The sequence below is a fragment of the Cryptomeria japonica genome, chromosome 4 (genome assembly GCF_030272615.1).
Source record: "Cryptomeria japonica chromosome 4, Sugi_1.0, whole genome shotgun sequence".
In the NCBI taxonomy this organism is placed as follows: Eukaryota; Viridiplantae; Streptophyta; class Pinopsida; order Cupressales; family Cupressaceae; genus Cryptomeria; species Cryptomeria japonica.
In genome coordinates, this window is record NC_081408.1 from 656,837,852 (window position 1) to 656,860,335 (window position 22,484).

At 37.3% G+C, this 22,484-nt stretch overlaps 1 protein-coding gene across 2 annotated transcripts; it reads right to left on the reverse strand.

The window, feature by feature from the left end:
* Positions 1 to 402: 402 nt before the first annotated feature.
* On the reverse strand, positions 403 to 6,910 carry LOC131053576 (pentatricopeptide repeat-containing protein At5g59600). Of its 2 annotated transcripts, XM_057988202.2 has the most exons (4): positions 5,362 to 6,910; positions 2,935 to 4,253; positions 2,277 to 2,417; positions 403 to 754 (listed from the first exon to the last, which is right to left on the reverse strand). In XM_057988202.2, exons 1-2 carry the CDS (start codon positions 6,302 to 6,304, stop codon positions 3,424 to 3,426), a joined length of 1,773 nt encoding a protein of 590 aa, XP_057844185.1. In that variant the 5' UTR covers positions 6,305 to 6,910; the 3' UTR covers positions 403 to 754; positions 2,277 to 2,417; positions 2,935 to 3,423. The 2 variants fall into 2 exon arrangements, with proteins under 2 accessions (XP_057844185.1, XP_057844186.1); XM_057988203.2 differs by lacking the exon at positions 2,277 to 2,417 and having other exon boundaries at positions 404 to 754.
* Between the last annotated feature and the right edge of the window lie 15,574 nt (positions 6,911 to 22,484).

The window sequence follows — 22,484 nt, forward strand, 5'->3', positions numbered from 1 at the left end:
ATTTGACAAATATAACGATTACTGAGAGTCAAAGGTGTCATATACATGGATGATTGTTTATCATTTAGACTTGCAAGGTTGCAAGTTGCTCGAAATGAAGAGAAAGTCCAAGTGTATGAAGGTCATGGAAGTTTTCTCAAAAAACTTGAATGATACTAAGGACAGTTTGAAAGATATTTTGATATCGTACCATTAATTTGCAAGAGTCTGGTCTCATGAATAAGATTTAGGTGGATTCCTTGGATGTTAACATTTGTCAATCAATGCTGTAGCATTTAAAACTTTAAATTATGTTTTGCTTGTATATGCTGGTGTGCATCCAATAATTTTAACATCATAGTCTTGATTAAGACCTCAGCATCGAATAATATGACACAAAAAATTCACAACCTGACATGATTAAAAATTTAAGGATACGGTATTGCCTTATCAGTTTTTCAGGAAACATGCAACATTGGGGCAAAAATATAAATAATCGTCAGATGGAAATGTTTGAGACCAAGTTATATAATGCCATCATTCTTAGAATAAAAAACTTCATATGATAATGTGGGAAAAAAGCAAGTCTGGCATCAAAGAACAACAAAATAATAATAGATATATCAAAGAAATACCAAGGTGGATGAATCCAAACTAGATTATCCAACCCGTCTCAAGATGACCACTTGTCAGTGAGGTAAAAGTAACTGTTACAATGTGACATGTCTTGTTCACCGCAGTTGAGTGCCTCAAAATTCTGAATACTTTTGGTGCTCTGTAAAAAGCCAGAATAAGTTGTTAGTCATTTACACTGCCTCATATTTATGCATGTGCATATATCTCTTATTTGAATAAGATTATTATGTAATGAGTTTGACATATACAAAATATTGCAGCATGCTAACATAAAATTGGAAGCAAATATTAACCAAAATTTAATCTAGCTTAAAAGTTTGGTTTTGCATGTATCGATTAATGTTAAACTGCTTTGCTCACATGATTTTGATTCAATATCAGAGAATGATACTATCTTGCCAAGTTATTCGTTAGACATTCCCTATTTCTCACATTTCATTGCAGCAAAAAAGACAACCTAAATGAGCAGTTAAGCTCAATGGATATTGAGGACACAATGTATGAAAGAGAGGATAACGTCACATTGATTTCTATAGGTGATTACAATTTTAGAAAGATTCTGATGGTGCATTCACAGGATCAAATTAGTTTTATTATAAATTCCTTTCCTTAGAAAGAAAAGTTCAATCTTACCAACACAATTAGACAGAGTTTCCTTATTCTATTGCTTTAGTTCATTGGTAGACACTGTTGTATTGATAAGACACAGCAGGATGTAAATAAAATCTGGCTTTACTAGACAAATAGAAGTTCAAATGCCACAAATATCATAATAGTTCAAAACCATTCAGCATGAACTATACACAACTTCACAATTTAGAATGTTCTCCTATCTGCTCAGGCAACAGTTTCCTCTCATATGGGGAAATTTGGAAACAATCATTTGAAGCAAAACTCAGCTTCAATTTCTTCTTTTCACATGAAATGAAGACTACATCCAGTCAAGGACACCAAAGTTGAGATTTCAATACTGTGGTTGATATGCATTATCAATATTTATGTTAGTATTTTACTTGATCATCATGTAATGTCCCCTTTTGGAGTATACCTGCTTTTTGCAAAAAAAAATAATACCAATAATACAATTTATTTACAAGAGTATTCTTTCACTAAATTACACTATAGCAATTGAATTTAGGAAAATAATTAATTAACATAAAGCAAAATAATAATGAAACTCTTATTGTAAATCTGCATATTATAACTTATTTGTAAGGATCAACCATATCAGAAACTTGAAGGGGAAACACCATAGGATGCCTGGACAACTACCCTCCTCAACTAAGCCCAAGGGCGCTGAACATTCATCCAAGACAATCCAACCCCTTGGCCCACAAGTACCAACTCAATGGGTGCAGCACCTAATTGGGGGGGGGGGGTGGTGGTGGGGCGTACTCCTGAACCTTCCTATAATGTTCCCTTGCAATTTCTTTATATGATTTCCTTACAAAATCAGATGCATAACTACTTAAATAAGCAAACCTGTCTTAAAAGCACAAACTAACAATTATTGGATTCCACATATATAATACCAATTATTTCAGAACTATAATATTTTGCTGTCTTACTGCTTTTAAAACTCAGGTTATCACTGCCTTCTATCAGATCAGATCTCAGACTACTTTATCCTTATATATTTTCAAGAGAGGATGGAGAGTCACCTTTCTTACTAAGAGTCCCATCTTTTAGAAACGCAATGCCTCTTCTTAATTAATCGCTGCTCTTCACTTGAGACCAATTCCCCTTCACTGGTGACTGCTGCCCTTTCATTTGAACGCTATAGTTGAAAACCTTCTTAATCGCTGTTGTTAAAGGCAATAAGGGTTTATTTATTTAATGAAAACCTCCCCTAAAATTAATATCTCTCAAGAAATTGCTGACCATTAAATGATTACTTCCTTTTCATTTCTTATAAGGGCGTTCCATTATAGTTTTTACTTTATATTTATATTATTCTTGTTTTCTCATGGAGGGGGGCATGATACATCACTTATGTAGCTACCTAGAAATGCAAATAACATTTAAGAATGAGCATAATCACCCTTTATAAAATTATAAGTGCAAATACATTATATGCGATTGCATATATTGGATCTTTCCAGTACTTAAAAGTTAAAAACAATTGATGTTCATGTATTTAACAAGCTAAGTTTTCTTTGATAATAGAATTACATATTTCTCTCTTTGAGCAATTTTGCTAACTTTTATTTAAGTAGGAAAAATTATTTCTTATCCTGCTTTGTTCTTATCAATCTATCTATTTCTGCTATTCAATCAGGCAAACAGATGCAATTAATATTCAAAGTACCAAAAACTTACAAAGGATGCCTTATGCTGGTGATCTCCCAACTAATTGTCCTAGGAGAACGTTTTATACCGCCTACATTGCCATTCTCCATTTCTTCAGCAAGCAGTCTTATCATCACTATGATTCCTCAAATGTAGCCAAAAAGTAAACTAGTTTCCGAAGTGTGCTAAAGTAAAAAAAAAGCTTCTCCTTGTGCTCAGTGCATGGCTTGCCATCTCATGAGTACAAATATTATTTTTTGAGCATCACCTATAATCACCACAAGAACACTGTCCATTCTTGAAATGATGGTAATATTTGACATTCGTTGCAAAAATCTCATGTGACGATCTTGGATATGAACTTGGTACCAGAGTGGCAGTAGCAACACACTTGAAATGTTCAAGTGGATGTATTGATAAGTGCAAATGCAATGGTTAGCTTCTAGTGATGGTACCAAACAAACTATTTCAGTTGTGACAGTAACAACCCCTTCTAGTTTCATCTAGGAGACAATTCTGCTAACTTTCATATATTTCTTGCATCTCTGGATGTATCGCCAATGCATTTCCTACTAAAAATGCATGCACTTGTCCTTCGACTTCAATCCAACTGCATGCAGGTGTCTTTCTAACCCCCATCTCTTTCATCCTCCTCCGCACATTTTCCATATCATTCCACCTTCCAGCTGTAGCATATAAGTTTGATAGCACCACATAGGGTGAGGCATTTTCAGGTTCCAACTCAAAAAGGTGTTTTGCTACTTGTTCCCCTAACATTATATTATTGTGTACATAGCAGGCAGCAAGCAAACACCTCCACACTGTAGTGTCAGGTTTTATTGACATTTTCTTGATAAAGTCATATGCCTCATCAAGGCGCCCAGCACGACCAAATAGATCAACCATACAGACATAGTTTTCCATTTGGGGCACAATGTGGAAATCTTGACTCATGGAATCAAAATATTTCTGGCCCTCCTCGACAAGGCCCACATGACAGCAAGCCGTCAAAACACAAACAAATGTGACATGGTTTGCTTTCACACCAGATTTCTGCATTTCTCCAAAGAGTTCAAGGGCCTCCCTGCCTCGGCCATGCATGGCATATCCAGCGATCATGGATGTCCATGAAACGGTGTTCTGGTATCGCATTCTATTAAACAATTCGTGAGCTTTCTCTAAGCTCCCACATTTAGCATACATGTCCATAAGGGCACTTTGCAGAATGAATTCAGACTCAAGCCCACTCTGAACTATATCTTGATGGATCTCGGTACCCAGTTCCAGGGCAGCCAACTCACCACATGCCGGCAGAACACTGGCAAAAGTTTTTGGGTTTGGTTTCACACCTGCCAGCAAGTTAAGAGATAAAGACATTGACAAGCAACAAAAAAGGTTGACAGATTCATATTTCTATGGAATATATGTGCTATCGAATTCATATTTGTAAAGAGTTGGGCTCTTAGGACCATAATGAGTGCACAAATATCAAGTAAAATCATCAGAGCCAAAAAATGAAGTGGCCTGTAGAATGCAACATTTTTATAAAAACATCGGTAATATGCTTTGAAAACTTGATAGTTGGTCAATCTAATCTTTGAACAAATACAGAGTGGCACTACCAAAGATGCAATGAAGTATAAACTGCAACATTTTATATAACGAGCAGGCTAAGATTTCCTGAAAATTTGGTGAACTGCGAATCTAGAGAACGCAACATTTTATATAAAAACATGGCTCAAATATTCTGAGAATTCAATAGTTTTCCAATCCAATTTTGCAGATATACCGAGTGGATCCATCAAAGCTGTGTCAGACAATATAATGCAACATTGTTGAAGCATTTTTTGGAAAAATTGCGTTGAAGTTAATTACCTTAAACATTTTCCTGGAAATAAGGGTTCTTGAGCAATCATAATCCTAATCGAATGCAACATTTATATAAATATATTGATAATATTCTTTGAAAATTACTTTAATTTGTTAGCATATAGAATGCAACCACTTCCATAAAAACATGGCTAAAATTATCTGAAATCTTGCTAATTGGTCAATCTAACTTGTGTACTACTATCAAGCTGTATCATCAAATCTACAATGGATTATAGAATGAAAATTTGTTAATTGGTGAAGAATGCAACTTATTAAATTAAAAAATGGCTATAAATTTGAAACTTTCTGGATTGGTGAAATTTTTACAGAGATATCGAGTGGCATCATCAAAAGTACGGTTCAATATACAATGCAATATTTCATTTGAAAACTATATCAATATATACATCTATACACGCATGCACAGACACATATATGTACACATACATGAATGTTGTCTGTGTATATGAACATATATATTTATGTTTATATTTTAGAGTGGTAACTGGCAAATCTATTGTTCTAAAAATTAAGAACGAGACTAAATTGTGAACAGAATATACAGTCAATTATAAAATGCCTTGCCTTCAAGTTGCATGTGCTTGAAAAGTCTCAAGGCCTCTTCAGACTTGCCACCTTGCACACATACTCCAATCACAGTATTCCACGATGCATTATCCCTATTCGGCATTTTCTGAAATAGTTTCATTGCTTTTTCAGCATCACCATTTTGCGCGTACCCCGCAATAACCGCATTCCAACTAATCACATCCGGCTGGGGCATCTTCTCAAACATACAAACAGCCTCATCCAGGCGCCCATTCTGCGCAAAGCCTGAAATCATGGCATTCCATGAAACCACATCTCGTTGGGACATTTGGTCAAACACTCGGCGTGCATCCTCCATGCTGGCACATTTCGCATACATATCCACAAGTGCACTCTGCACAAACACGTCCGAATCAAAACCACTTCTAATAATGCAACCATGAATTCCTGAACCCTCTTTTAGGACTCCCAATTTAGCGCACGCAGGCAGAACGCTGGCAAAAGTATAATTGCTGGGTTTGGCAGCTGTTTTTTTCATTTGATTTAATAAAACTAGGGCTTTCTCAGGGGATCCATGTTTGCAATAAGCTGCCATCATGGAGGTCCACGAGAAATCGTCTGCTTCACACATCTGGTTCAAAATGCCGTGGGCTTCCGCCAAGCAGCCGCACTTTGCGTACATAGTGACTAGTGAACTCTGAACCATTGTATTTCGGATAAAACCCTGTTTTTTCATGTGAGTGTGTAGCTGTTTCCCCTCCGCGAAGCCATTTCTTTTAACGCAGGCGTGAAAGAAAGAGGCATATGTGAAGGGGTTTACTACACGTTGATCATCGTGCTGTAAGTGTTGCAGGGCTTCTTTAAGGCGGCCTTGCTTGCACAAGTTTCTGATGTCTTGTTCTGAACAATAGTGATTGGATTTACGGAGCATTCTTAAATGCTGAAAGCCAAAATTTAATCGATTTCTCGGTGACACCATTGCAATTTTATCCCAGTAAAGCGAATTCCTTGAATTAAACCATCAAATCGTAGATTCTATCATAATATAATTTACAGAACTTATTTGAATGTATTCATTTCTGTCGCATTGATATCGCTTCAAGCTAAAGTCAGGGAGTGTTTCTGCCTCATATAAGTTCGAAAATTCCAAATGTCTCTGTGTTTTTAGGAATCTCTTTTGAATAGATATGGCTTGAAAAGAAACATGATCCTTAATCTTCTTGTGACCAGAGGTTGGAAAGGAGACAGCAAGTAGCCATATCAGTGATTGCTTCTTTTTTTCCCTCATTTTTCATTAGTTGATTTAGCAGACTTCTCATTTTTGGGAGCTTCAACAGGGAGCAACAAGTTTTTGTTACGTTTGATAGACATTGGGGTGGGATTGCAGCTTGATTGTAAGGAGTAGTTGACAATAATTTTGGCTCCTACTGCAATGAATACAGATTTCAGCTGCTTGAATGCTCCCCTCTGGCTGGCTAGGCCTTTGCATCGAGTGAGAGTCGGACTACTCACGGCTTTGCCACAGTTAAGATTTCAACATTTTGTAGCGTTTGTGGGTATATTAACCAGACCCAAATTTGATTGCCCTAATTAGTTATGTGAAATATAATTGCAATTCTAGGAAGACTTCGTAGTGTGAAAAGAAAGATTTTCTTTTTTTTGAAAAGGATTATATGTAATTTGAAAAGGAAGCAATGTGTTAATTACCTTTTTTGTTTTGAATTGAGTGGAGCAAATGTGAGGAAATGCAAATGGAAATGGAAATGGATATGGATCTTTTTATAGTCTATGATAACAAGCAATTTGTATTTGGGTCTACAATTGACTTAGAATATATGGGACTACCTCTTACTCCATGCAAAAGGCAATTAATTGTGCTATAAATGAGGTGTACATACCTTACCTCCTATAGGATTGAACGTTTGGACCTCTCTTTCAAGATTACAAGTTCTTCATCATTAGGCAAACTCGAGAAGGAAGTGTGGTTTTTTCAGAACTGTCGATTATTTATTTATTTATTTATTTATTTCGTCATTTCTATTGATATGCTCCATTGAAGCTTCGAGATGCGGTTTAAGGTAGAGGCAAGGAATTTTGGGGAAGGACCAAACAAGGAAGAAGGCCTAGAGCCCTTCTTGGATGAAGAAAAAATAGAAATGGGTGTGGATAATGAAGTGTTAAAATTTTCTTTTAACTCAACAAAAGAAAATAGTGGCTAGGAAATTAGTCCAATGGAAGAACAATATGGTGAGAAATAAGATAAAAAACTAGAATTTATTCTCCCTAATGATGTTGTGGATTGCATTGTTGAATGCCAATACACATATGCCAATTGTTCTTTTTTTAAAAGCATTCCTTTTGAATCAAACTTCTACAAGTGGGATAAGTTATATTGAGAAATTAGGGGTTGGGAAATTGAAGCTTTATGGAGGTTAGGCAAAAGATATATGCCATGCAAGTTTAAAGCAACTAAGCATGCTCAAGCAGTTTCAATATGGTACTTGGGTCATGTGTGTCCAAGTTTTCTATTTACAAGCTTCGACCCTAGATTTTCAACTTAAAGGCCCTTTTAGATCCCATTATCATATGCAGGTGGAGCTTCTATTTTTCAACATATCTTTTAGGGCTTTCCTATGGGAAAATGTCTCACAATTATAAAGGTTTATACGGTGCAAGAATAACTTGGATAAATTTTTCAGTCTAAAGGTGCACCCCAGAGTTTGAGCGGAGATGGATTTAAACTACCAGTTGCCTAAAAATATTAAACTTATTGGACCTATGTTTGTGTTTAACTAGCCAATTGTATATTTGAACAAACCTAATGCTTGTTTTTATTGTCGACGAGAAGGCCATTTGATTAGAGATTATTTTACTAGAAGGAATAGATTAGTGTAGTCTCAAGTTGTAACGCCATCTAGCCAACAACTTTCTTTTGCATTGCTGAAGGGTTTTTCTTAGTCACATAAAATGTTAAAACCTCCTTTTGAAATTCAAATTAGTAATATTCCTTTGGTTTTAGCTGGTACATCTTTCAAAGGTGTTATGATATATGGATGGAAAGTTGTAAGAAAGAGGAAGGAACCTTGAAGTTTTTTTGTAAGTCAAAATAGTTGTTTGTTGTCCCAAGGTTTTTATCAATCTCCCTCCTATCGAAATTTTAAATTTGGGGGCCATGTTCCACTCCACCTCCCCATTTTGTGGGCAAAGATCTAGGTCCCCTTCTCCTGCTATAGATGTGAGATCTTTTGATCAATCTATTACATTGATTAACAAGTTTGAAGCCTTGCCACTAGAGAAAGATCCTATTTTTTCTTCTTTACCATGAAATACAAAATCCCAACTTGGAATGTAAGAGGGATATCTCTTCTTCACTGTAAAAATGATATTAAGTATGCTGTTGTTAAGTGAAAGCTTGATATCATTTTTTCTCCACAAATTCAAATTTAATGGTTTCTATCTCACTTCTTCTCTATGTATGGAGAGATGCTTCTTTCTTGTATACATCTCATAGAGAAGGTGGGAGTGATCATTGGTTTTGATATTTGGGTTTATAATAATGTCATTTATAAAGATGAGGACCCTTCACATAGTTTTTATGGGCCCTTGCTTTTATCAATAGCCAACCTATTGGTTTTAGCTTCTAATATTGCTAAAGATAGATGAGAATTATGGCATTAGATCTCTAAAAAGCTTCGTAATGTAGATTGAGTTGTAGGAGAAGATTTTAATATTGTAAAACATAATAATGATTATAGATGGATCAACTATACCAAGTTCAATAATGAAAAACATGATAAATGGTTGTTTTGTTGTAATATTGTTGGTGTTATTGATCCAATTTATTAAAAAAGGAAGTCATGACAGTAATTGGTATACCCCTTTTAATTACAAATTTAGGGATGAAATAAATCTTAGTAGACTTGATAGATTCTATGTATCCCATAATATTTTTGTTGTCCATGATCCCTCAAGTCTTTATGTTAGAGTTGATTATTCTGAACTACTCTTTCAAATCATTTCCCTAACTTTTGTGCTCTTTCAGAGGTCAAAAACAACAAAGCAAATTCTAAGTTACCCTACAAGTTTAATATTTCATATTTAAAACCCCCCTCTTATGTTGGAGCCTTGGTTTCCCTTTGGAATTCTTTTTCCAGACCTAATGAATGAGACTTGTATAGGGAATGGTGGAATTATCCTATTTTTCAATGTGTTGATTTCTTATGGGCCTTTGACAAGAGAATGGCATGGAAGGGGAAACGTAAACAAAAATCCCTTCAAGGGAAGCTCAAACACACCATAAAATTACTAAATGCAAATCCAAATAATATCAATTTACAAACTTTTATGGCTTCCTTTCGAAGTTCAAATTTGTAAAATGGATAATTATAAGGATCAAGGAGCTAACATCAAGGAAAGACTACATTGGGTTAAGGAAGGTAATATAGGTTCTAAGTACTTCAAATATCTTAATTATACACACAAAAATGAGTTTATTGAAGCTATTCAAGATGATATTGGGCTTGTTCATACCAATGTGAAAGAGATCAAAGTTTTTTTTCTTCGGAACTATTGTGAGGAACTTTTTAGAGAAGACCATCATTGGTAGATTCGTAATCAATTTTGGAAGATATGATTAAATATCTTATTCCTAAGAAGGTTGATTCAGAGTATACTCAGTTTTTAGATTGTGATCTTTCAATAGAAGGCTTAGAACATGCTATGTTTTCCATCCTCTTATAAAAATTATGGGATTGATGAGATTTTGTTGGATTTCTATCAAACCATTTGGCAATATATTAAAGATGATTTATATCTAGTTTACTTGGAGGCTTTGGAGCAAGGTTCTTTAGGTCCTAATATCAATAAAGGATTAATAAAACTTTTTTTGCAAGGAAAAACGAGGATATTATTTTTTTGGTGGCTCATCACCTTACTTAACGCCTCCTACAAAATCATTGCTAAAGCAATAGCTACATGAATTAAACCTATCACAAAATTGATTGTTAGGCTAGAACAAATTGGATTTCTTGGTGGGAGATCAATCCTTGATAACCTCACCTTGGCATGGGAAACAATAGAATGGGCTCAACAATCAATTTAAAATATTCTCTTGGTCAAGCTGGATTTTGATAAAGTCTGTGATGGAATGTGATGGAGCTTTATTATGAAGATGGTACAATGGTTGAGTTTTGGTCCCAAGTTATGTAAACATGTTCAAATATCATTCAAAGATGCCAATGCTTAGGTTGTTGTCAACAAAGAGTTCTCTAGTACCCTTCCTTACAACATTTAATTAAAAAAGGCTAACCCCTTGTCTCTTTTTCTCTGTGTTATTGTTTTTTATGCTCTTAGGTATTTGTTGCAAAAATATACTTAAGTGAACTTGATTAGGGGTATTTCTATTCCCAATGTTGTGGTGATTGACTCTCATTTTGTTTATGAAAACATGATCTTTCTTCAAAATTTTGAAAAAGAGATCAACAATGTGATAGAAGTTCTTAATATTTATTATGAAGCTCACCACAAAACTAAATGTTTAAAGGTGCCATAAGATCCTATTCCTTGGTGGATTCCTAAAGATTGGAAACAAATTTAGAACAAGCAAATTTCTTAGTATCTAGGCATTCCTTCTGGGATAGGTGTTTCCATTTCTAATATGTGGAAGTGGTATCTAAATTAACTAAAAAAGAAAATTCTACAATTGGGGAAACAATTTTTTAGCTAGCAAAATTCAAGTTGCCAATTGTATTTTTTTTATATCTCGTATGTATTTTTCCTCCCGTTGGATGCCTTCAAAAACAGGATATAAAAATCTTATCAAAATCATACAATTGGAATGGTAATGTGGATTTTGAACCTACTTCATGGTTGCATTATATCCAACCCAAAGACAAAGGTGGGCTAAGACTTTTGGGCCCTAAAAATCAAGTGCTTGTCTATCATCAAAGTGGGTACTTAAAGATATTTCTAAAGAAGAACCTTATAATTTTTTTATTTTATTTCATATTGGTCACACTATTGTTAAAGGGAGATGGCAATCCATTGGTTGGAAAGACAAAAATTCTACTTGCTCCATTCTTTCACCTTAGAGCTTCATTTCCTTTACTTTCAAATGGAAGGCTTGGAAACGGGTTTGCAAATACTTAAATTGGAAAAGCCATTCATTGCAACAAGAGTTCCTCTTTGTATCCTCATCTATTTAGTTGAATAAAATTGTGCAATATCAAGGTCTCCTTCTTGTTGTTTCTTTTCCAAGGCAATCTTTTATTTATTCATTAAAGAGGTTTAATAGTTTGGGGATTTGTGGGATTTTAACTCCCTAGGCTAGGCTAATCTTAAGAAAAATAGTGGTTTAAGAAACATATATAAGAGGTAAGTGCTAATGTTTTTGGATAAACTATGTATGCTTTTTGAATCAACGTTTCAGATTGCACCCATCAATCCATCATCAAGGAGAGGAAGATTGGTTCATTATTTTTGTTAAAGAATTAGTTCCTACAAAAATGGTTATGAAGTTATGTACACCATTGAAATGTAATCCATTAATGGATTGGTGATGGCTATCCAAATACCTTTTTTTCTTTATTTCCTCTTAAATTTTTTTTTTTGAATCTCCTACCATCTTTGCCCTTAAATCCTAGATTATATTTGAAATGGAATTGCAAGTTTCAAGGAGAGACTTGGAAAAAAATTGAGTGCTCAAGTCTGGCAATCTTTTTTTAAAGCTAATGTGCAAATTCTGACTTGGAAAATCTTACATGCATGATGGTTCAACTAGTTAAATGCCCATTTTGTCCTAACATTGAATGAAACATATATTTGAGACTCTTCATGGACAAAAGGAAATAAAAGACCATTTTTACTTATCTTCATGCTATTTTTATATCATGTTTTACGTTGGATAGAAGAAATTTTGGGCTTGGGTCTCTAGAATAATGTTGTTGCAAACTCTATGAGACATACCATTTTGTTTAGTATATGAAAAAGTAGATGCATGGTTGTTTTTTCAAATAATAATGTTCACTAGGAAGAAAAAATGTTGAGGTTTTACTCTAACATGGTTTTTCATATTGTCTCTCTTTGTAATCAACTGTTAGGAGTTCCCAAAGAAAATGTGAAAATTTGTAATGTCCTTTTCTTAAGCACTTTTGTTTTGTTGTTTGGTCTTGATTGTTTGAATGTTTAACATAAGTCAAGCACAATTCTTATGGCTGGCCAAGACAATAGTTGTTGATCCCACATAGGGTTTTACCCCCGAGGCTACGCTATTTAGAGCGGATACTTAGATGCTTGACCTCACTAGCTCCACCCTCGACACTCACTTCTCGGGTCAGCCAAGCATCAGTCCCCATGAAAACTCCCCATGGCAAACTTTGTATCTCTACTAAGAACCGTATGTGTGTGGGCCGCTACCAGAGGTCCGACCTCCTGCCCCAACAACTAGAAGGATTTGGGCCTCTAAAACAAAATGGTGCTAGTAAGGGCATCCGCTCGTGTGGCCATACATGCGGCACTTTCAGCTCTGTAAATACAGAAGGCTCCCAGCCGGTAGGGGTTACGCCCTACAAATGAGCAAATAAATTTGATCAAACGGGTTTATGGGGAGACATAGTGTCGGTATGAACTAATCAGCACACGTTATTCATAGTTTTCACCATGAATACATTTGATTATAGTGGTTCAGATGAGGTGGGTTTTCCTCGCTACCACTTGGGTCGTTCTCTTCTCACTAGTAGTCCTAATGACCACATGGGAAGACAGGCCCTCTAAAGATTAAACAAAAAGAGCCTATTGCTCAAGACACAAAAGACAATGATTCAATTTTAGTGCACCAATTGAAGTGTTTGCTAGTCTATGAAAACGAGGCACACAATAAAAATCCAAAAAACCCTTGCCAAGGACCGGCAACAAAGATTTATTAGTAGTTTGGATTGTTTGAAATAATCACCCCTTCCTACAAGCACACAAGTTAGGTAAATTTTAGATCCAAAAGACTTTGTGAAATAGGGGCCTTCAACAATGCGTTTTGTTGACCAGTTCAAAGATCTGATTCATCATAAAAAAAGACCACCTGCAAAATTTCAAGAGATTTCCATAAATGTAAGAAAATCCAAAAAATTTGCTAATTTGCTCCAAAAATTAATTTTTTATGAAAAATCATAAAAAAATCATATAAAATGCAAAATCGATCCAAAAAATCTGAAATTTTTACTAGAGAGTCTTGATGGTTTTCCAAACTTGCACAATTGTAACAAGATTGAAAGGCCAAATGGATTCAACCACAAAACCCTAGCCTAACAACAACAAAGATCCACCATAACATATGAAGATTACCTAAGACAATGCAAATCACATGAAATCACAAAGATTATACCATCACATGTCCAATAGGGTTTTGATCTCCATTCTTCCTATCTCCATTGATCTTGCTTGATATATTTGCTCTCAGATTTTATATGCACAAGAGCTCAACAAAGAACGGAATGTGGTTGCAAGTAGGATCGTAGTGTAGCAAGTTGCATGAAAGATCATTGGCTTGAGTGATTAGGATGCTTATATGATGCAATGCAATATTTTTGTTCTTTTATGTTTTATATGGGATGCATGATGCAAATGTGAATGTATGTAATGCAACTGAATATGATAATGCAAATGATTATTTACATGATGGAAATGTAAGATGTGCTAACATGTGTTGTATGCAGGATGTGATGCAGTTGTGATATGTATATGTATGTATGAAATGCTTATATGTGGTGATGCAGGTGTAACTATATGAAATGCAAGTGTTTTTGGTGTGTCATTATACTCAGTCATGTGATAGCGGGCTACGCGGACTCGAGAAGGACAATGGAAGTCAATCAAGAAAGGGGGATGGAAGACAGAAGATATGAACGTGAAAGAGCTTCTTGTGCGTTATCATCATTGAGCTTTATTATGGCAAAATAGGTTATGACAATCGAGGCATATGTTCGACCTAGAAAGTCATTGTACCTGTTTGCATGGAGATAAGATAGTCACAAACAAGGAATGCCCCAGTTCATACTAGACTCACAGTGTCCTCATATCCTTGGACAAGTCATAGCATTACTAAAAGACAATCCACAGACAGCAAATACAAATAGGTGACGATACCCCATCCTCGCCTTTCTAGTCAAAGACATCCTGGAGATAGAATCTCTAGTCAGAGACATCCTGGAAAAGCTAAAAGACATGTCACCAAAAAGATAAAATCAAAAAAAAGCCAAGACTCGACACCAACATCCACTGTAGTCCTCAAGTTTAGTGTCTCTTGTCACTTGTATAAGTCATGTTTGATTGTGGTCACAATGTTCACTTTCACAAAAGGGATAGATTAACACTGAACCATATGTTGTCTGAGTCTGTTGAAAGATTTGATTTTGTTGAAGCCCATTGTTGCTGCTGTATCTCATCTGAAACTGACTGAATCCATGAAACTGATACTTTATTGCGGAGAAGATGAAACTTTATTGCGGATCTATGATGCAGATGTTGCTTTATTGCGGATTGTGCGCGGATAGACTGAAGAAAGCTGGAAGAAACTGTACTCCTCAAAACATGTGATGTTCTTAGTTCCACACCCATCACTAGACGTAGGAATTGCCTTAGTCACAGATAGGAGCTGATTTATTATGGATGGAAAGGGAGTGAGAAGGGAGGTTATTATGAATGGCTAACCAATCTTGGGTAGATCAATAACAAGCCATGATGGGAATGGGTAATTTTATTGTGAGTGAATAGGTTGTGAGTGTGTGCAAAGTGAAGGATGAAAGAGAATCCTGAAGGAGGGAGGAGCAAAGTCTCTACGCATGGCGCTGGGAACCCAGTTTTCACCATGGTACTTGCCTAGGGCGCCACCGAAGTGGTTTTCACCGTTGGACAAAATTATTTCTCTTTACTTTTTTCGATTTTTCAATTTTTTTGTGTCACAAGGCGCCTGTTTGCCAGGTTTTCACCAAGTAACGATTTTTTTGTTTTATAATTTTTTTTTGTATTTTTGAATTTTTTTGATTTTTTTGTATTTTTGAATTAGGATACTCTGAAGAGCTATGTGTAGAATCTGCGAAGATGCATGCTGTTGATAGGATCCTCCAAAGGTTCACCTTCTGTAGTAGAGAGCTGATATGCCCCAGATCCATATACGGCTGTGACGATGTAAGGACCAAGCCAGTTTGGTTCAAACTTGCCCTTCTTCTCTCTGTCTTGCTGATTCTTGGGGTTTTCTCTGAGAACCAAATCACCTACCTCAAATGTGTGAGGCTTGACCTTGTGATTGTAGCTACGACTCATTCGTTGTTGGTAAGCCTTGAGATGATTAAAAGCAATTTGTCTCCGTTCATCCAGCAGTTCTAGTTCTTGTAAGCGAGAGACCCTGTAATCTTCATCAGTGATGATGTTTTGCAAAGAGACCCATAAAGAAGGTAACTCGACCTCAATAGGCAAGATGGCTTCAGTGCCGTAGACAAGTGAATATGGTGTAGCTCCTGTAGGTGTGCGGACACTTGTGCGGTAGGCCCAAAGTGCAGGATTGAGTTGGATATGCCAATTATGGCCAGCACCGTCGACTGTCTTTTTGAGGATTTTAAGGATTGTTTTATTAGACGCCTCAGCTTGGCCATTACCTTGGGGGTAATATGGTGTGGAGAAACGATGGGAGATATGGAAGCGCTCACAGAGTTCACGAACATCCTGATTTTTGAAGGGACGCCCGTTATCAGTAATAATGGACTTAGGAATACCATATCGGCAAATGATATAATTAAGGATGAAGGTAGCAATTTATTTTCCAGTGACTTGTGTGAGAGGCATGGCTTCAATCCATTTTGTAAAATACTCTGTGGCTGTGATAATGAATTTATGACCATTGGAAGAAGGAGGGTGAATCTTGCCTATGAGATCGAGTCCCCACTGACAAAAGGGCCAAGGAGACGCAAATGGTTGTAGTTCTTGTGCTGGTGCATGTATGAGGTCTCCATGAATTTGACACTGCTTACATTTCTTGACAAACTGATATGAATCTCTTTCCATAGTGGGTCAGTAATATCCAGTCCTAATGAGTTTCTTGGCCAAGGTAGGACCACTAGTATGCGGACCACATATCCCTTCATGCACTTCCCGTAACGCAATCTGAGCTTCGTCACTTTCTAAACATCTAAGAAGAGTGCCATCTAGACCTCGTCGGTATAGGATATCAGCTAGAATGACGTATCGAGAAGATTGGCGAATGAAAGTGCAGCGTTGGTTGTTCGATAGATAGGGAGGTAAAATATTGTTGTGAAGGTATGTGAATATGGAACCATATAACTGGGATTCAGGACCAACAACGCATATCATTTCAGTAGGAGTGATCTCGTATGAGGGAACCAGCAGATTGTCTACCAGGAACTCATAGCAGGTCTCATTCTGTGGTAGATCAATTAGTGAAGCAATTGTAACCATGGCATCTGCAGCGCGATTCTGTTCTCTTGGTATCTGCTCAAAATCTATCTTTATGAAGTGTTGTTTCAAATCATCTACCAGTTGTTTATAAGGCATTAGTTTTTCATCCTTTGTTTGGTAATCATCGGTTGCTTGACGGATGACCAGTTGAGAATCCCCAAAAACATGAAGTTCTTGGATCTTCCATTGAACTGCAATTCTTAATCCAGTTGTTAATGCCTCATATTCCGCTATATTGTTAGTGCAAGGAAATGATAAGCGGTATGACTTTGGTATAGAATCGCCTTGGGGAGTTATAAAGAGAATACCCGCTCTTGCCCCATGCTGTGTGTACGAGCCATCAAAGTATAATTGCCATGGCTTTGCATGTGATATCGTTAGAATGGACTCATCTGGAAATTCTGAATTTAGAGGAGCATCATCTATCATGGGAGCATCTGCTAATTGATCCGCGATTGCTTGTCCTTTTATTGCTTTTCTGTCCACATACTCAATGTCGAACTCACTCAATATCATTACCCATTTGGCCAGCCGCCCAGTAAGTGTAGCTTTGTTGAGAAGGTATTTTAATGGATCAATTCTTGCAATCAACTTAGTCTTATGAGTGAGCATATAATGTCGTAATTTCTGCGAAGCAAAGACCACGGCGAGACATGCACGCTCGATTGGTGTGTAGTTTAGCTCGTATCCCACCAATGTGCGACTGATATAGTATACTGCTTTTTCCTTGCCGTCAGCAATTTGTTGCGCTAAGAGTGCCCCCAGTGCTGTTGGAGTAGCTGAAATGTATAATAACAGTGGTTGATCTGGAACTGGTGGCATCAGAATTGGTGGATTTAGGAGATAGTCTTTGAGCGTCTGAAAAGCTTGTTGACAGTTATCATCCCATTTGAACTTGATATTTTTATGTAGCAGGTGCTGAAAAGGATTACACTTATCTGCAAGTTGTGCTATGAATCTTCGTATAGACTGGAGTCTCCCTTGTAAGGATCGAAGTTGACTGATATTTCTGGGTGGCGGCATGTCCAAGATAGCTTTGACTTTTGCTGGATCCGCTTCAATTCCTCTTTTGGACACGATGAATCCTAGGAGTTTCCCGGAGGTTACTCCAAAGACACATTTCTTGGGGTTTAATCTTACCTTGTACTTTTCCAACCGATCAAAGGCAACTGCAAGTATGTCCAAATGTGTATCTCTGTCTATTGATTTGACCAAGAGATCGTCAACATAATCTTCCACAGTTACATGCATGAGATCATGAAAAATAGTAGTCATTGCTCTTTGATATGTAGCACCTGCATTCTTCAGCCCAAAGGGCATGACATTCCAACAGAAAGTTCCCCACGGACAGGTGAATGATGTTTTATGTTGATCCTCGGGTGCAATTCTTATCTGATTATAGCCAGAGAATCCATCCATTAATGACAGCATTTCATGACCTGCTGTGAGATCAACAATCAAGTCAATGTTTGGTAATGGGAAGTCATCCTTTGGACAAGATTTGTTGATGTCTCTGAAATCTGTACATATTCTGATGCTGCGGTCTGGTTTACTAACATGTACCAAATTGGAGATCCATTCGGGATAATCAATTGGGCGTATGAATCCAACATCGAGTAATTTCTCCAGCTCTGCTTTGACTAGTAATGCCACTTGTGGATGCATTTTCCTTAATTTCTGTTTCACTGGCTTTGCCCCCGGTTTGACTGTCAAATGATGCATTACCAAATCCGGATCCAGTCTAGGCATATCAGCGTATGACGATGCAAAGTTGATTTGTCTTTCTTTGAAGAAGCTTATGAATTTTGATCTTTCGGACTCTGTTAATGATTGAGCCAAGAATATGTTGTGTGGAACTTCTTCTGTACCAATGTTTGTTTTGATAGTCTCCTCTACCAACATGGATGACTTTTCCTCATATGATGATGGGAGAATGTCGAGCCTTCCATCTTCGGGTGCCTCAGAGAGGTTTTCGCCCTCAGATACGTCCTTTCTTTTTACTTTTTTGGGGTCAGATAGCGCCACAGTGTGGTTTTCGCCATAAGACCCTTGATTTGTTCTTATTTTCACATTTTTGTGACTGGAAGGTCCGACACCCTCACCAAAATATGCCATGTTGTTGAGTTCTATGGTGTATCCTGCTTTGTGGTCTCCAGGGGGAAGATCGTCTCGTATGCCAAGATAGTCGATAATAGCTTCGTCATTTTGAAATGTGTCAAATTGTGTTGATCCTTCATAATCCCAGTCAATGAGTTGGGGATGAACAAGGGGAAGGCCTTTAATGTTTTCAGAGTTTGCAAGGCTAAGAGTGAAGATATGGTTATATTCGGGTATATCGAGGCAATCGTCGAGGTCATCGATGGCACTCTCCTCGTTAGTTTCGATCGCAAGCGAATCCAAATTATCATTACTAGTAGCGCATTCCGGAACAGGTGTTCTCATCCTATGTGATTTCAACCTAGAACCTCGAGATAAGGACTGTGTAGACTCCTCATGGGTTGTTTCTTGACCAACTCTGAATTTGTTATAAAACTCCTCTTCTTCTGTGGGTTCATCTGGCTCTCTGAATGTCTCGGTGAGTTCGTAGTCATTGGAGGATTTGTCTGAACCCCATTCCCATTCATTGGAGTCTGTGGAATAGTAATCCTCTTGTTGAACTTTGGCAACTTTGATTTGCGAGGTCCTTTCTGTTCTTTTATTGTGTCTCTTAGAAGTCAGAAAACCAAGTCCCTTTGAGCGTTCCCGTCTTACAGTTAATTCAGGTTGTAAGGGCTCCATGGCGCCTTCTTTGCGTAACCCGAGAGGGCTTTTTCCATCATACCCGAATCTTTGTAGAATTTTGAAGCCTTTGCCATAGTTCTCACAGGGTATATTAATCTGATCATGTGTGTCCTCTTCAATGTCTTTGTAGAGCATTTTGTATAAGTTTTCCTCTTCTAGTTCGCCCCATCTTTGAAAGGTAGTAGGATCCCATTTGAGTATCATGATGGAGATTTGCTTGTTAGGATGTGGCCTCCCATATTCTTTTGGAGAACTCATGACTTGTCGTAAAAACATGGTCTGATTCAAAGTGTATTCTCCCATGCCTTTGTCTTGAAATTTGCCTTTAAGTTCACCTTGTCTTGAGGTCGAAGGTTTCAATGACTCAGGATCAATGTATGCCGAAGAAGGAGTAGCCTCACGATTACTGGGAATGATGGTCTCAGTGTGTGATCTCAAGTTATTGCAATATATGAACGGATTTGGATCACCGTTGACCGTTACCTCGACTCCATTATGAGGAAACTTAATGCATTGATGATATGTTGATGGGACTGCCCTCATTTAATGAATCCAAGGACGTCCTAGCAATATGTTATATGTGAGATCTAGATCTAGGACTTGAAAAACCACATCCTTTGTGACTGGCCCAATTCTTAGCGGTAAGATGACCGTGCCCTTGGACGAGCGCTCTTCATCATCATAGGCCTTGATGGTGATTTGATTTGCAAAATTCACAGCCTTGTCAGAATATCCCAATTGTTTAATGGTGCTCAATGTACAAATGTTTAGACCAGCTCCTCCATCTATCAGGACTCGCTTTATTCGATGCTTGTGTATGAAGGCTTCAATATGTAATGGTGCATTATGTGGCTGACTTATGGAGGCGTCATCAGCTTCTGTGAATGTAAGGGAATGTGGAATGGATAGGTATCCCACCATGGCTTGAAACTGGTCCACGTGCAGATCAGTAGGAACGGCGGTGTCTCTCAAGATTTTGTCAAGAATAGCTTTATGAGCGGGGGATATGCGTAAGAGCTCAAGGATGGAGATGAGCGCGGGTGTCCTCCCTAACTGTTCTACAAGATCATACTCAGGTTTAGTAGATGAAGAAGCGGTGTTTTTAGTGGAGGCACCTGGCAATGTAATTTTACCTCGACGAGTTGTAACATGACATTCAGAGGTAGGCTCGGAAGAAGATCCAACACCTCTTAGGACAATCTTAGGTCGCTGAGGAGGATTCTCAGGGTTCTTGTTCTTGATGGTAATAGTAGAGATATGATTGTCCATCGAGATGTGATTGATAGTTGAGTCATAGTTGTAAGGTGCTCTAGTATAGTTGGCCTGATCATCTGTGGCTTGGGCTTTTCCTTTGTCATGCTTTGGGAATGGTTCCTTAAACATCTCATGTTCTTGATTAGACGAATGTCCCTCAATCTCAATGTCACCTCTATCAATGAGATCTTGCACGATATTCTTCAGTCGATGGCAATTTCCTGTCTTATGACCCTTGCTCTTATGAAACTCACAATACTCATCATCATTCCACCAATTTGGTTTGACCTTTGGTTCATATGGAGGAAAATCTAGAACTGTGATCACTTTGTTTGCCACTAGCTTTTTGAAGACTGATTCAAGTGGTTCTCCTAATGGAGTGTACTTCCTTCGTGCTCTAGAAGTTGGATGAGTATTCACTTGATTGTTTGTAGAACTTGATCCTGAAAAGATGAATTTGGGTCGCACTGTGTTGGCATCAACAACACCATCATTAACTGTATTCTTGTTCTTATTCCAAAATCTTGGCTTGTCTTTTCCTTTAAAGTCATCTTTGTTTTCTTTGAATATCTTGATGACTCCTTGTTCAATTAAGACCTTTTCTGTTGCTAGTCCCTTTTCAATAACATCCTTGAATGTAGATAAACAAGCTTTCCTGAGATCATATCCAATGTCCTTGTTAACGTTTTGAGTGAACATTTCCACCATTTGTTTCTGTGGGATTTCGCAAGAACATCTGCTAGCTAGATTTCTCCATCTTTGTAAAAATGTTGCGAAAGATTCTCCTTCCTTTTGTTTCGTATTGCACAAGGTAGTAACTGAGACATCTGTTTCTATATTGTAAGAGAAATGCTGAATGAATGCCTCTGCTAAGTCACCCCATGACTTAATACCAGGAGGTAGTTGAGAAAACCATTCCATAGCTTGATCTCCTAAGCTCTACGGGAACAACCTCATCAAGTATGTTTCTTCTGCTACTACCTCTATGCAGGCTGTGAAAAATTGTCTTATGTGTGCCTTGGGGTCTCCTTTCCCTCTATACTTGTCAAATTTTGGCGTCACAAAATGTGCAGGAAACGGAGGCATTGGAATGCTCTTATCAAAGGGATAAGGACATATATCTCTCATAGTGTATGTTGGTTTTGATGTGCTCATGTCCTCCATTTTCTTTTGTAGATCTCTTATTTGTTGTTCCAAATTATTTTTGGGAGGAGATTGATTTCTTGTAGCATACCCCGTATTTGAAACACCCATTTGAGGAGGAGCTTGTTGCATGTATGGATGATACTGATCGTAGACATGTCCATATGGAGGTCTATATTGCTGCGGCATATATGGAGCACTTGGCATGACTTCATGTTGAGGGACCCCATATCTATTTTGTGCATATATACCATATTCAATAGGCATTTCATTTTCCATTGTGTTGCCCCCAATTTTGACATGAGGTCTCCTTGTGTCAAAATTTTGAGGATGTCTTTGAGTATCTACTTGTTTTGATTGATCCATACCTTGAGCATGTGATTGAGCATATCTATCCACATAAGGCTTCCATGATGGTCTTCGAAGGTAAGTATCATATGTTTGAGCTTGTGTATGTCGGATTTCTGGTTTTTGAAGTAAAACTGATGGTGACTCTGGCATCATATTCGGTGCTCTATTTC